The sequence below is a fragment of the Haplochromis burtoni genome, unplaced genomic scaffold, assembly GCF_018398535.1.
Source record: "Haplochromis burtoni strain Fernald_Lab_line unplaced genomic scaffold, NCSU_Asbu1 Contig_336, whole genome shotgun sequence".
Classification (NCBI taxonomy): domain Eukaryota; kingdom Metazoa; phylum Chordata; class Actinopteri; order Cichliformes; family Cichlidae; genus Haplochromis; species Haplochromis burtoni.
In genome coordinates, this window is record NW_024582697.1 from 167,925 (window position 1) to 182,406 (window position 14,482).

Consider the following 14,482-nt stretch of genomic DNA (forward strand, 5'->3'; position numbering starts at 1 on the left):
ATCCAGTGTCGCCCCATACAGCCTGTTACCAGTCGGCTGGATGCATTTGCACTCCAAAAGCTTAACTGGCTTAACATTTTGAATGTAATGGAAAGAAATTATCATTCAGTCCAAGCAAACAATTTAGGTAAAGGCAGATAGAAAAAGATGGATCTCTGGTGTTCAGTCATTTACACCTGCAAGCAATTATCTGCTGCAAACACAAAAACACTTTCCACCTTCAGAGCAGTTTTTTTTTTTTTAAACAAAATCAACATGCACTGTGATGTTAGCGGTGAAACACGCAATTCAATTCTCATAACACAATCTCCAGGCCAAGTTGGCAGACCTTATAATTTGTTAAGAATGATATCACACAAAAACAATTTTAATCAGATGAGCACAGTTCGCTAACTGACATTGTCAAATAAATCACCTGTTACTTTTTACACTGGAATACTGATAGAAATATTTATGTAGGAATTTGTAAGCGTGTATTACAGGCTTTGAGTCTGTGTGTGTTTGGTGTTGTGCGTATGGCACCTTACTGCACATAAATGGCCAGAAATACAGAAGAAGAAATACACAAAAAATCACTTTTCTCTGGTTGATTTGTTGTGTTAGGCTAAGTTGTAACGGCACAAAGTCTTTTTTTTGTTTAGTTTTTTTGTACATGCTACTGATGCGGATTTGACGTGATGTGGATGTGTAAAGAAAACGAGGCTGGAGATGCAGGCAGGCTTTTTGCCATCACACATGTCTGTAGAGTCTGGTATAGACCTCAGAGCCATGTGTGGGTGTTTGCACACACCTGATACACACATACACACAAACACACACACACTGCATGCTCCATTGGGCATGCGATTACAGTGTGGTGATGGGGGCTCGTGCCGTTATGTCATTACCCAGCAATTATTGGCGTGTCAAGTTAATTACAACTGAAAAAGCATGGTAATGTTACACCACTTAAAGTGTGTGTGTGTGTGTGTGTGTGTGTGTGTGTGTGTGTGTGTGCTGTGTGTGTGTGCATGTATGTGTAACGGTGTGTGTGTGTATAACAGTGTGTGTCTGTGTGTAATGGTGAGTTACAGTTTCTGGCACAAGAGCATCCCTTCTTCCAGCTTCAATAAATTATGGAGGAATGGATACACGGCAGTTTGTAAGAAGACTGATAACTTGAACTCTTGTTGTCCACAAAGAGAAAACAACTACTGAACTTTCTCTTCCTCTTTACCTGTTAACCACACTGTGTTAACCAGTGATACAAAGTAAATCTAAGTATGAATCAAGTCTATTTTCTGCATAATCTGTGTACAAAGATATGTGCATATTCATATGCGAACAAGACCTTTGAAATCGGAAGCTTTCTGGTTCCCACTTCCACTCTCAGTTATATTAACCAGTCGTGCATGAGCAAGTTTTGATTGCACGCAGATGAACAGTCCATGTGGAGAGAGAAAAATTCAGTAGTGGTGAAATGTGATCCCAAAACCATCAGCCATCATGTGAAGAAGATTTTGACTTTTAGATTTATTAGCTTTCACAAAAAAATGAAAAATAAAAATCTTGTCCCAGAAATCCACCTGCTACATTAACCCAGATTTCCTTATGAATGTTAATATACTTAAGGTGCTATTAAGTCTGTGTACTCAGCATCTGTACTGACATAGATGACTCACACGCTTGAGTATTTTGCTGCAAATAAATTAACTCCAAGTCTCTTCACTAATGTTTGTAAAATTGCACCGTTTAGCCTCTTTCACACTGGTGAAATGTTCTATTTCTTGGTGGGTGTTAAATGAACGAAAATAAACAACTTCAATGTTATTGATTACACTAGTGTGTATTAAAAAATAATAATAAACCCCACCTAACCTTCTGACTGAACGGTTTTCATTGTTCATTTGTTTTTACTCTATCATAGCATCATAGTTTAATGTGATGTTTTGCTTAGAAAACAGAAAAACTAGACAGATTTAAGTAAACTGGTTGTATTCTACATACAAACCTACATAACTGCTGCCAACTGTGTGCAAACCTGTTAATGACTTTGTATAAAAGTGCACACAGCTTCTTTATGCGTTAGATGTTTGTCTCTGCAATCAGATGTTAATGTATGTATCCGTCATAAGGCTGACCTTGCGCACATAGCTGACAGCGTCCTCCTCGGTGTAAACCTCGGCACTGACACCGCCCCTGCGGCGACGGGCCTTGACAACAGGGTTGGGTGGTGGGGGAGAAACTTCATCGTCATGCGAGTCTGACTGGCTGTTAGATTTCTGGCGTGCCATGATCTGCTTGCATTCTTCCTGCAAAAAGCAAAGAGAAAAGATTTTTTGAGCTGCAAGCAAAAAGAGAGGGAGATAAATGGACAAGGCTATTTAAATATTTTTTTAGAAAATGCTGGTATTTCAAAAAGGAGTACCCAAGACAAATTCTTTAATGTGTAACAAAATGTGCATAGGAACACAGCAAATACTATTACTAGTGCCAAAAGACTACAGTAACTTCAAGCAAGACAAACAAGATCATCTTAAAGCATTTGTTATTCTTTTCAAAACAATCACATGAGCGAGAGCTGACAAACCACCATTTTAACAAAACATCATGTGGAATTTTAGGTCAGACACTGTAAGAGAATAAACATCAGTGTCCTACTCCTGGATGGACATCTGGCTGCCATGGTATGATGAAAGGGATCAAATATTAATATTGGCAGAACTGACCATGCAGCACGAAGAAGGCTCAACCAGGTACTGTCCTCCTTTCAGATAATGAACAACAAGGAATAGAGACATCAAAGGGGGACACAGGATGCCTCCGGCTGGCTGTTCTTTTAACTGCTGAACACTCTGCAGGTGATGAATTATTGATTGCAAACTTGACTAACACGTTAGCATAAGTACACAATCAAACCACTGAACGCTTGTTAGTATGTGAGACTGCTTTGAGACGAGGGAAATGGGAAAACAGTTTGTGCAAAGGTAGCAAAAATCCACTGCTTTGTTCGTTCCTGCACAGACACTGACAATGGCTGGTGTGAATCTGTGGATTTTCATGCATTAATGCACTTAGTAGCACAGTAAGAACTGAGCTGACAGCAGTATTATTCACCACCCATGTTTTGGTGCAGTAACAATATCTATGACACGTTTTCTTTTATATATATATATATATATATATATATATATATATATATATACATACATACATACATACATACATACACACACACACACTTGGGGCTTTCTTCTGTTTGCTAGTTCAGTGCATTGCCACTGTGCAGTCGGAAATAAACAAAGATGTCTCAGAGAGACAAGATTCCAGACAGGCAAACGTGGCAAGAAGTGGCACTCTCACACTGCAGTACAGAAACACCAGACAGACAAGATATAAACAGAAAGAGAACTGCTGTAAGAACAGATTTTTCAGAGCGTCGGTGGTCTCTCTTCCAAGCCTATTTGTAACTGTGTTGAGCAAAACATGACCTGATTCAATCACCCAACAAAAATGAAAATTTAAAGCGACATTTGATTTAATCTTTTGCTTTTCAAGGACTTCAGAAAAAATAGAGTTTTGCACTTTTCACTTTAGTGCACTGTAATATGCATTTTTGACTATTATCTGATGTTTAACAGATGAAATGATTGCTGCAAATCTGAAGACAGGTAAAAAGAAAAAAGACCTGGAAGTAAGCTAGGAGTAAGAATGTTAGTGAATGCAGGGAGCAGAAATTTCCTGACAATTCACTGTAGTCAAAAACCGACAAGGGGAGAGAGGACAAGAGACAACTTGCAGCAGAGAGACAGAAAATGCCACAGAAAGGGATGGAGAGCATAGGTAATGGTGAAAAACTGTCATATTAGCTGAAAACGGAGACTCAAACCTGTCAAATCACAAGTCAGCACTTCTCTGTACATACTTCCTAAACTATTTCAATAATTACAACAGCACAATATCATGAAATCTGGAACGGCAACACATCCACAATACAATTTTAGAAAACACTAGCTAGTTAAACAGTTGTTTTCAAGGTTATTCATTAGCTCAGACTTTGACTCAGCCTTTGATGTAGTGTACTTTCATCTAACATCCCCCAATTCGACTCCCCCTTCTGCCTGACTCCATTACCCTCTTACTCGTATTAATGTTTTGCTCACTTTCACAAAACAGTACGATGATGCAAATCTCATGCCAACACGTGAGTTAGAAAAGCAAGCAAAACACTCCGGTGTGCACACGCATACATGCGCTTCTTGCTTACGCAGAGTCACTGCCTGCGGGAACACAGCCAGCAGGAGGAGGAGAAGAGAAGCAGAACCAGAGAGCAGATTCAGAGCACACATACAGCCACAAACACATAAACACACACATAACCTTGCAGACACATGCACAGGCAGTCTCCGGGAGGAGAGCTTCCAAACTGAGCTTAATCAAGGTGGCGAGATCTGCAATCAGGTAACACACTGCATCCTCTACAGAGCCGAAACAAACACTTACGCACAAACGTGCTCGACAGAATCATGAACTAGCAAACACTGTTAATCTGCTGCTGTCTGTGACTAACAGCCACCTAAATGCACACACTTTCACTCAAACAAGGCAGTGAGCAAGCACCTTTACCTTGCAAAAAGGCTTTTATGGAATTGCACTACTTGTTTCAGTCTCAATTAGGTACACAGATTAGCTTCAGGAGGCTAACTAGAGTTAAGTTTGTAATCAGAGATATTTACCATGGCATGGAGGGCCCCTTGGCCTGGCCGGCTATGAGTCCCGTAGCCTGTCAGAGGCACTCGGCATCAAGTCAAAGTGTGCATGGGTATCAGCACACACTGATCCCCATCTCATGCACACCTGAGACACATGCCACAATGCATCAGCATCTTGCCATTCTAGCACAGCAACTGCTGTGTGTGTCTGTCTGCATGCAAGAAAGGAGAGAATCCAAGTAGTGTGCGAGACAAAGTGATAGCGTGCAAATGACAAAATGTCTGCAATCCCCGCGACACAGCAGCCAAAAAACAAGTCAATTGATGAAAACACTTATCACAGCAAAAAGCTTCTCTCTTCACTGGTCCTGCGCAACTCTCTGTCTCTGCTTTCCTCTTTCTCTCTCCCTCTCTCGCTCGCTTTTGCTCTCTCTCGCACGCACAATCAGGTGGCGCAATGAGCGGTCTCCTCTTGCTATACTCCGTCACTATGACAACTGGGTACTGCGAGCATCCTGAATAGTTGGTGAGTCTGAGCAGGAAGGAACGGTGGCTCACACACCTTTGTACACACCAGTTCTGACGCCTTCTCGTTTTCGCTCACTCGCTTGCACATCTATGGTGAATCAGATCACACAAGGGAAAACGTGACACTCTTCAAGATGGACTTCTGCTCTGACCAAATGGTGTGCTTGAGTTTTTCACCAATGAATGGATTCAAACATTCCCACAGGGATGCATAATCATCCCATACAATCCCTATGTGTGCAAGTGTTCTGCAGTTGTACTGCTTTGTTTTTCAATCTTTGCCCATGTGCTTTTAGGTCAGAGGGTCACTAATCAAGTGAGGACTTTGTGTCTGGCTCCAACAAGTCTTTGTATTGTTGTGATTCCAGTGCTCCATTAAAAGGGTGCAAGAAACACATTTAGTATGACTTTTGAAGTCTACTTTTGCTGCCTACACAGCAAGTTTCATTAGTTCATTGCGAGCTAAAAGCATTTGCAAGAGACAAATGTTGAGCCCTTCTCTAGCAACACGCAAGCTAAACAGCTAAAGTACTCTACGCAGGGCTATGTACAGCAGCAAAACAAAACACATCTTCAGTATATTTTTCTTTTCGATCTAGGATAGTAATCCATTTGTCATTCAAAAAGCAAACCAATACATGATTAATATCCTGCATTCAGATCTGCTAATTTTATTCACCAATAAATAGCATTTTCTACTCTAGATTTTGTGCTATTGCCCTATATCAGACTCACACTCCCTCCTTTTCTCCTCTGCTCTGCCTGCGTCATCATCAGCGGATGTTTGCCAGAGAGATAGGACGGGGCAGTGAGAGGAGACGGAGGACACAGGCGTAAGCAGGACACAAAAGCTCTTTATAAAGTGGGCTTTCCATTAGTGACTGTGGGTCAGAGATTAAAGAATGAAGCCACAGACAAAAGATGACACAAATCTAATCCCACACATGCACACACACACACACACATAAACACGTCCCATGTAAACTCCCTATCATTATTAAAGCCATCATCAATTCAAATTCAAACTAATTTGCAGATGATGACTCATTTAAACGTAGTTCAAACTGCTTTGTTTATTCCCTGAACCAATCTGCACCAAGTATACATGAAAAAAATATGACTAACCCTGATTTGAAGTGCTCTGACTAACCAGTAATTAATCACACATCCGGGAGACCACCCATCATGCTTCTTGCAAAAACTGCACAAACACTATTAGTTAGAAAAAAAGAGACATGGCAATTACCTTAGCCACCTTTGGTCCGATATCAGACAGCTTTACTCGCCACTGCTGGGACTGAAAACATGCGAGTGAACCAAAAACAGCAAAGTGCCGCACACACAGACACACACAGACACACACAGGTAATGAAGCATGCAGAGCTGATCCACCAGCAGAGCTAACAGTCTACTCATCACTGTGTTCACACCATTACAACAGTACAATAGGCAGAAAGTTCACTGCTGTATTAGGTGTGCAAATGCAATGAAAAGATGTTTACTCGATTTATCATTGCAGCGCACACACAAACTTGTCTCGCTGTCTAAACGGTAACTCTTCATTGTCTATATTCATTCTCTAATCTTAACCCTAAAAATCTACCCATCATCCTGAACTGACAGGTATTTTGACCTCAGCCCTAAAACTAAATCTAAACTCTAAAGCAAAACTGCTAGATTAGCAGCATTGTGCTTATACACTGAAATAATTCCTATAAATGTCTTGATGCATTCTCAATCATCCAGGAAAGTAAATCTCCAAAAGTTGTTTCTGTTCATCTGGACGTAGCATTTTGTGGGAGAAATGTTTCGTCACTCATCCAAGTGACTTCTTCAGTCTCAGCTGACTGCAGGTTTTCCCAATCTTATAAACAGTACATTTGCGTAATGACTGAAACCAGTCCAGTGAAGGAACAATGGGCTGGGAGGTCAGTTCTGTAATGTTAATTATGCAAATTCTCATGACTATTGATCAACAACCACTGACCAAAACCCACTGATCAATGGCCATGAGTACCATTCACAGAGAGTTGGGGAATGGCTGCAATCACAGCATTGTAAGATAGTGAAAGATGTACCCTTAGGCCCCCTCCTCGATTCAGAGATGGTCTTTCCCTTTTCAGTTAAATGAGCTCCTTGACTCCGCGCTCAAACCAGCGTTCCTCCCTGTCCTAGATGTGCACATCCTCATCCTTGAAAGAGTGTCCACTGGCCTGTAGGTGTAAATAGACTGCAGAGTCCTGGCCTGACGAGGTAGCTCTTCTGTGTTGTGCCATCCGCTTCGCCAGAGGTTGTTTGGTTTCCCCGATGTATAAATCCTGGCAATCCTCCTGGCACTTAACAGCGTACACTATGTTACTCTGTTTGTGTCGGGGGACCTGATCCTTGGGGTGGACAAAGCCACAGAAACCCGGTGTTTAGAAAAAATGTGTCTCAACTGCTCCGATACTCCTGACACATATGGGATCACTACAGGTTTTCGCTTAGGCAGCGGTTGTCCTTCTCTCCTGGAGCTTTCTTTAGGTGCCTTTCCAGCTTTGACAAAAGTCGAGCTGGGATAACCACATTTACTCAGGGCCTTCTTGATGTGCTGTTCTTCTTCCTCCCTGGCCACTGTGTCTGCGGGGATGGTGTTCGCTCTGTGTTGTAGCGTCCTGATGACACCCAGTTTGTGCTCCAGTGGATGATGAGAGTCAAACTTTTCGTATCCTCCCTGGTGAATTTGATGTGTCGGTCCACTGAGTTAATGTGATCCGTGAATTGTGGTACGTCCTGAGATTTGATTTTCACCCAGGTGTCATCCACATATCTGAACCAATGGCTTGGTGGTGTTCCAGGGTAGGATAGCAAAGCCCTCTTTTCCACTTCTTCCATATACAAATTGGCCACAATGGGTGAAACTGGGGAGCCCATGGCACACCCATGTTTCTGCCTGTAGAACTGACCCTTGTATGTGAAGTAGGTGGAATGAAGACACAGTTCCAAAAGCAAACACACTTGGTCGATGCTGAGAGTGGTCCTGTTGCTGAGGTTGGTGTCATCCTGTAATCTCTTACGAACTACCTCCAACGCTTCCATGACTGGAATGCAAGTGAAGAGAGATGTAACGTCGTACAAGACCATGGTTTCATCTGTCTCCATAATGACATCTCTCACCTTCTCAACAAAATCCAGGGTGTTCTGGATGTGGTGTTCAGAGCTGCCCACCAGCGGGTTGAGGATCGAAGCCAGAAACTTGGAGATGTTATAGGTGACAGAGTTGATCATGCAGACAATCAGTCTTAAAGGTGCACCTTGTTTATGTATTTTCGGTAAACCATACAAACTTGGTGTAGACTCCCCTGGGTATAGCCTGGGGTATAAGGTCCGGTCAATAGCCTTGTCTTGTTCTAACTGCTTCAGATAGTCCATCACCCTCTTCCTGTAGCCACTTCCTGGATCTCGTTTCAGGGGCTCATAAGTATTTTCATCACTGAGTAGTGACAAAATTTTCTCATGATATTCTTTCTGGTTTAGCAATACTGTGCACCTACCCTTGTCTGCCTTCCAGCAGACAAGGGTAGGTGCACATTCCTATAAATGTTTCTACTGATTCTACTGATTTCTACTGATTCTTCCTGGATTTTTTCAGACAAAGACACCCAACAGTGAAAGAGTCATTACACCTTTTTTTTTTCAGCACTGCATGCACATCTAAGCCCCAGTACGTTAGCACCGTCATCTTATAACTACACTTAGTATTTTAGACTGAACTATGCAGCTTAAGTCCAAATTAAAAACTGGATCTTTTGCAGCTAAAACTCCAGTCAATTGACAAAAAATTGAGATACATATATTTTTGATTGAATTTAATTGACTTTCTTTGGGGAAAAAACAATATCCTGAGTAATGATAGCCATTTTTAGTGATAGCAAAGAAATGACTGCTTCACAAGTCATATTTCTGAATGTAACATTGACTAACTACTGAAATAAGCATGTAAGCCTTGTGAAAATAACGTCTTTCACAGAAATCACAGAATGGTAGAGGAAAAGTGAAGGTGAAAGGCAGGTAAAAGAAGACAAAGAAGGACCATCATAAAGTGAGGGCTGGGGGTCCGACTTACCTGTCAGGGACCAGGGTGAGGTAGATAGGAGGAGGTTTAAGTCCAGGTGAGTGCACGAAAGCTAGACTGATCTGACAGAGTACCCTCCATTTAACATAGTGGTGACAAATGAACACAGAAGCTGGAGGTACTAATTACGCCTATGATGGAAAACTTTAGAACTTCTTGATACACATGGCACATAGTATTGTTTGTGATGCTGAAATGGATTGAACTTTCTAGGCTGCTTGAACTTTGTATCCATCCAATATCAAGTGAATACAGGAACAGTATCGCCAATATTAATACTCTACTTTTACTTTCCATAAAACTAGTTAACACAAAAAAAACACAACTTTTAGATTTTTAGGTATTTTGAAACTGGGCTTTTGCGCTAGTATAGATCTGGTATCAATCAAATATCAGTGTTGGTATTGGTATTATCAATACTTAGTTTGATCCACCCACTTCTAGTGCAATCAAACTTGATTACACAAATGGAGACTGATCTTAAAAAAAATATAATGACGGCAGGGGCAAAGTAAAAGAAGCAAAAAGGAAAGCAGATGATAGGGTAGATGATCCAAAGCTACCCATAATACTCCTCTAAATGTTTTCAGCAGACTCAACAAACAGTCAAACCCTTCTGACGAATTGTCAATCAGAGCCCTTCGAAGGGACTGGTGGAGTTGTTATGATAGGTTCTGGTGACAGCTGAATAGCCAACAGCACTGAAAGCCTTCTCATTTTACATAGGAAGGGGAGACAGCAACTGATTGACTGATCCAATGACAGAGAGTGAGGAACTCTCTCTCATAATGCAAACGGAAGGAGATGTGGCACGTTTGTTTTACTTGACATATGACGACGACGCAATGAAAAATCATCGCAACACTAGCCCCTTTGCAAAGAGATACAAATATCACATTACTTTTCAATCCAGAATCAGCTTCTGTTGCTAAAAGAAAAGATTTTTGTTTTAATGCATGTTTCAAAGCTTATATTAACACAGCCAAAAACAGCTCAAATCAAAAACACATGAATTTAATGCCTAAAAGGCCTGTGTTTAATTTACATTTACAAGTTAGAAGCCCTAAGATCCAAAGAAACAATTACGCCTGGAGGCTAGTTAAAACTGAATGAATCAGATCTCCTACTGTTGAACAAACACTAACATCACGATATGCAGTCCAAGCTGCAAGAGAGAGCTTGTCAGACGTGTGAAGAGAGATTCACTGGGAAGGACGACCACAATCATGATCTAACCAGGAGGGAACTCAAGAAAGGAAGGGATGAAGTTAGCTGGTTAGCTGCAACTACACTTTTAAAATAGGGGCAAGTTGTCCACGCTTAGATCAAACATGGATGATGTTGCTCTCTCATTGCGATGAGATTAAAAAACAAAAGTTAATTTAATTAATAAATATAGTGGGTTAATATACCTAAATTTATTGTTATTTCAATGAGTCCTCTGCAGGGTTACCAAGAGTAGATGTCTGATGATACAAGACAGAAGAAAAGTAGAAAAAAAATCAAATAATGAGGGGCAACAGGGACAGGAGAACCCTTTAAAACGACAGTGTGCGACAAACATATTTGTCACATTTAAATTTTTCAGATTATTAAACAAATTTTAATATTACACAGAGATAAGGCGAATGAATACAAAACACTATTTTAAAATCAGTGTTTATTTCATTAAGGGGAAAAAAAAGGTATCCAAACCTACCCAGCCCTAACTGATTGTGCCACCCTTGGCAGCAAGAACTGCACTCAAGTATTTAACAATAACTGGTAATTAATGTGTCACATCACTGTGGAGGAATTTTGAGCCCGCTATTCTGCTGCAAAAACTTGACTAGAACACTTTGTTTTTTCTGAGCTGTTAAAAGATGGACTTGCTGGGGTGTTTCTGATCATTTTCCTGCAGAGTGTGCTTGAGCTTCAGGGCATGAACTGATGCCCAAACATTCTTCTTCTGGATTTTCTGGTAGAGGGCAGAATTCATAGGTTTTCATAGCTTTTATCCCTTAATAAGCTTTTTATCCCATCAGCTGTATTAACTTGTGTTATCTTTGTCTAATGTTAAAATTTGTTTACTGATCTGAAACGTAAGTCTGAAAAATATGCCAAAAATAATGAACCAGGAGGTCAAATACTTTTTCATAGAAATGCATGATGAGTCATTCTGACAACAAGATTTACCACAAAACAACAACAACAAAGAGGTAAACATAATCAGACAGAAGCTGAGACAAGTTATGAGTCAGATCACTCAAAAAAAAAAAAAAAAAAATAGCATTGGTATGTAGTGTGGAGTTTGTCAACTATTTTTCCTATTTCAAAATAAATGTGATGAATGTTCAAATTGCTCAGAATAACCCAAAAGTCTTCAATAACAGCAGCTGGGCATATCTAACCATACCCAAACAAGCTATTAATGGAAAGATTCCACAAATGTTCTGCAATTAACAGGCACTGCAATGAACAAATATATAATAACAATAAAAATGAACCACAACAAGGAAACTGCTATAAGATGTGAAAATAAGAGTTAACAGAACAGTGCTAAGGCATGAGTGATTGCCAGACATACAGATGGAGTCGAGGAGTCACGGCTGGCGTTGTGCTGAACATTTAGTTGCCAGCACAGGTGGCATGTTATGTAAAGATCAAAGCACTGACTCCTACATGGCTGCAGCAAGAACTGCACAAGTGTGAGTGAGACAACCTAAGTCATCAAATATGTTCTCATGGAAAGTAAAGGAGAAAGGGTGAAGCTATCCAGGTGTTCCATATTGGATGTTTGTTAAACAAAACCAGCAACAGCAGTTGCACCAAAAATGCCCAAAAACAAAAAAACACTATTAAGCTAAGTGAAGATGCAACATAACAAATTCAATAAAACATCTGTGCTTCCAGCTGCCCGTTTCATTCTAAGTGATAAATTCACACTAACACATTATCTCCTGGCACTATTATAAAGTGCTGCTTTCAGACAGACCTGCAACCTGGGAGACTCATGAGATTTCTAGGTTAGTCCAGCATTCATTTAACCATCTAAAATAGACTTCTCTATGGGTTCTCACAAAGGACAATCAGCCCATTGTATTAGAAAGTAATTATTTTTAATCACTGTTTGGGAGCCCTAATGTCAAAAGACTGGTAATCTTATAATAGCTTTCTGTGTTAACAAGAAACAACTCTAACCTATTTCTGTTAAATAACAGGGGGGAAAAATGTCAGCTAACGTGGCATGGAAATAATCTTTTGTCTTTTTGTACTATGTGCCAAAATTAAGCTCATTTCTCTCCAATTACACACTAAGCTGATCTCATAGAGATGGCAGATGAGAACACCATCCAAAGCTACTATTGTAGAGATCAAAGGCATCATTACCATACATAAATAGACAGGATGAAAGTGAGAGAGATGGCTGTTATTTCCACATTCACAATGTCAGCTGTGAACAAAAGATGTGTTATTACCTCAAAACAAAAGTCAGAAACAAACTTGTCAGACTAATGATTTTGTGTGATTCTCAAAGAAAGAAAGAAAGAAAGAAAGAAAGAAAACAACACCAAAGAAGAAGAGAGGAGAGTAGATAACAGAGAAAAGATTTTCCAGATAAGATTACTGTGCTGTATGAAACTGATCCTCTGCAGATATGAGGTTAGGTCTGACGAGGTCTGGAAAAAGAGGAGAATGAATACCCCAGTGATCTAATTGGCACAGAGACAAGAAGAAAAAAAAGTGGACACATTAGAGGACAAAGGGGATAAACTTGTGAATAAAAGAGCTTATTGAACACAGGATCGACTACAGTCCTTCTCTCCACTATTGTTGCCTAGGTTACTGCCTCTAGTGGGCGAGCAGTGCTGACAAACTGGTGGTGAGAGAAGACAAAGAAACACGCAATCAGGGAGGCTGAAATATACCAAAAGATGGCATGGCAAGGTTTTTTTTCTATTATCTGTAGCAAAAGCATTCGGCTCTAAAAGGCTGCCTGATCAGGGACCAGACACTGCAGGTGGTGAAAAATATTTCAATTTCTGTATTTGTTTAGCTTTTAAAATATTCTACCTCTGTTTGTGGCCTCCTGCTGTGAAAAATGTCCACTTTGAAACATGAAGATGAATATTTTTTAGCAAACATAGAAAGGCAGCCCTAAATTCAGATTAAATGGATATGGCTTGTTGAATGAAATACTGTCCTCAAAGTTACAGTGGGCAAGAAGAAAAGAAACACAATAAGCCTCTCAGATAACTGGGTCACCAAAACATGGCCTGTTTCACTTCCACAAATGACTGACCTCACAGCACAAGCACAGATTTGGATGGCTTGACTGGAACCATGTTGGGCAACTGTCGGCGAAAGAGGACTGCAAGTCTGCAGTTTTTTTGTTTATTCGAACCACTTGTTTACACCGAGTGATTTCACAGACCAACATTCAACAACATAACAATTCAACTACTGCAGCTAGAGCAATAAAATATATGCTTGTTACCGTACAAAGATGCTTTTTTGACCTTGCACACAGTTACACAATGATAACCAATGATCACAGGGCCATGTCCTTGTAATTGCCACACAGGAACCTCACAAACACAATCTAAAATTTAAAGTTCACATTGACAGAAAACATTTATGTAAAAGACATGTAAAAATCACTGGTATCTTCTTGATTTTGAGGCACTTTTCCTTTTTCCTCAAAAAATTAAACCGTCTGTCATGTAAAGAGAAATTAAATATTGTTTTTTTTGTTTTACAATCATTTGAACAGTCAGGCTATTGTGCTTTTAAATATAATATCGGATGTTTGCTGCAGAAAACACTTGGTCTGCAGTGGGGAGGACTGAACAGTGGGAAATTTCTACTCCATTATATTATAATAAAAGTCCAAAGATGGTTGCAAGTTGGTCAAGTGCTGCATGTAACCCACAGCTCTGACAATACTGTTTCAACTGCGAATGCCCTCAAAGTTAAACTTTGTCGATCAAGTTTGTAATTACATGCAATCTGTTTCTGATGATAAAGCAATTACCTGTGATAAAACATTGAAAACCACATATATGTTGCTGTGTGCACAGAAAGAAATTCACACTTAACAGAAATTCACATTTAACTATTACAGTTGTGCTCTGCTGCCTTCCCGTTCTACAGAAATATAACCAGATTA

At 40.1% G+C, this 14,482-nt stretch overlaps 1 protein-coding gene across 2 annotated transcripts in view; it reads right to left on the reverse strand.

Annotated features, from left to right (window-relative positions):
• prkar1b (protein kinase, cAMP-dependent, regulatory, type I, beta) overlaps positions 1 to 14,482 on the reverse strand; it is a 66,752-nt gene that overhangs the window by 47,423 nt on the left and 4,847 nt on the right. The window contains exons 1-2 of one of the 2 annotated variants that reach the window (XM_005943980.3): positions 4,716 to 5,889; positions 2,121 to 2,291 (exon numbers count right to left, since the gene is read on the reverse strand). In XM_005943980.3, the coding sequence (XP_005944042.1) occupies positions 2,121 to 2,291; positions 4,716 to 4,718 (174 nt within the window). In that variant the 5' untranslated portion in view covers positions 4,719 to 5,889. Of the gene's footprint in view, positions 1 to 2,120; positions 2,292 to 4,715; positions 5,890 to 14,482 lie in introns of those variants that run through there. The other variant, XM_005943979.3, reaches the window with a different exon arrangement.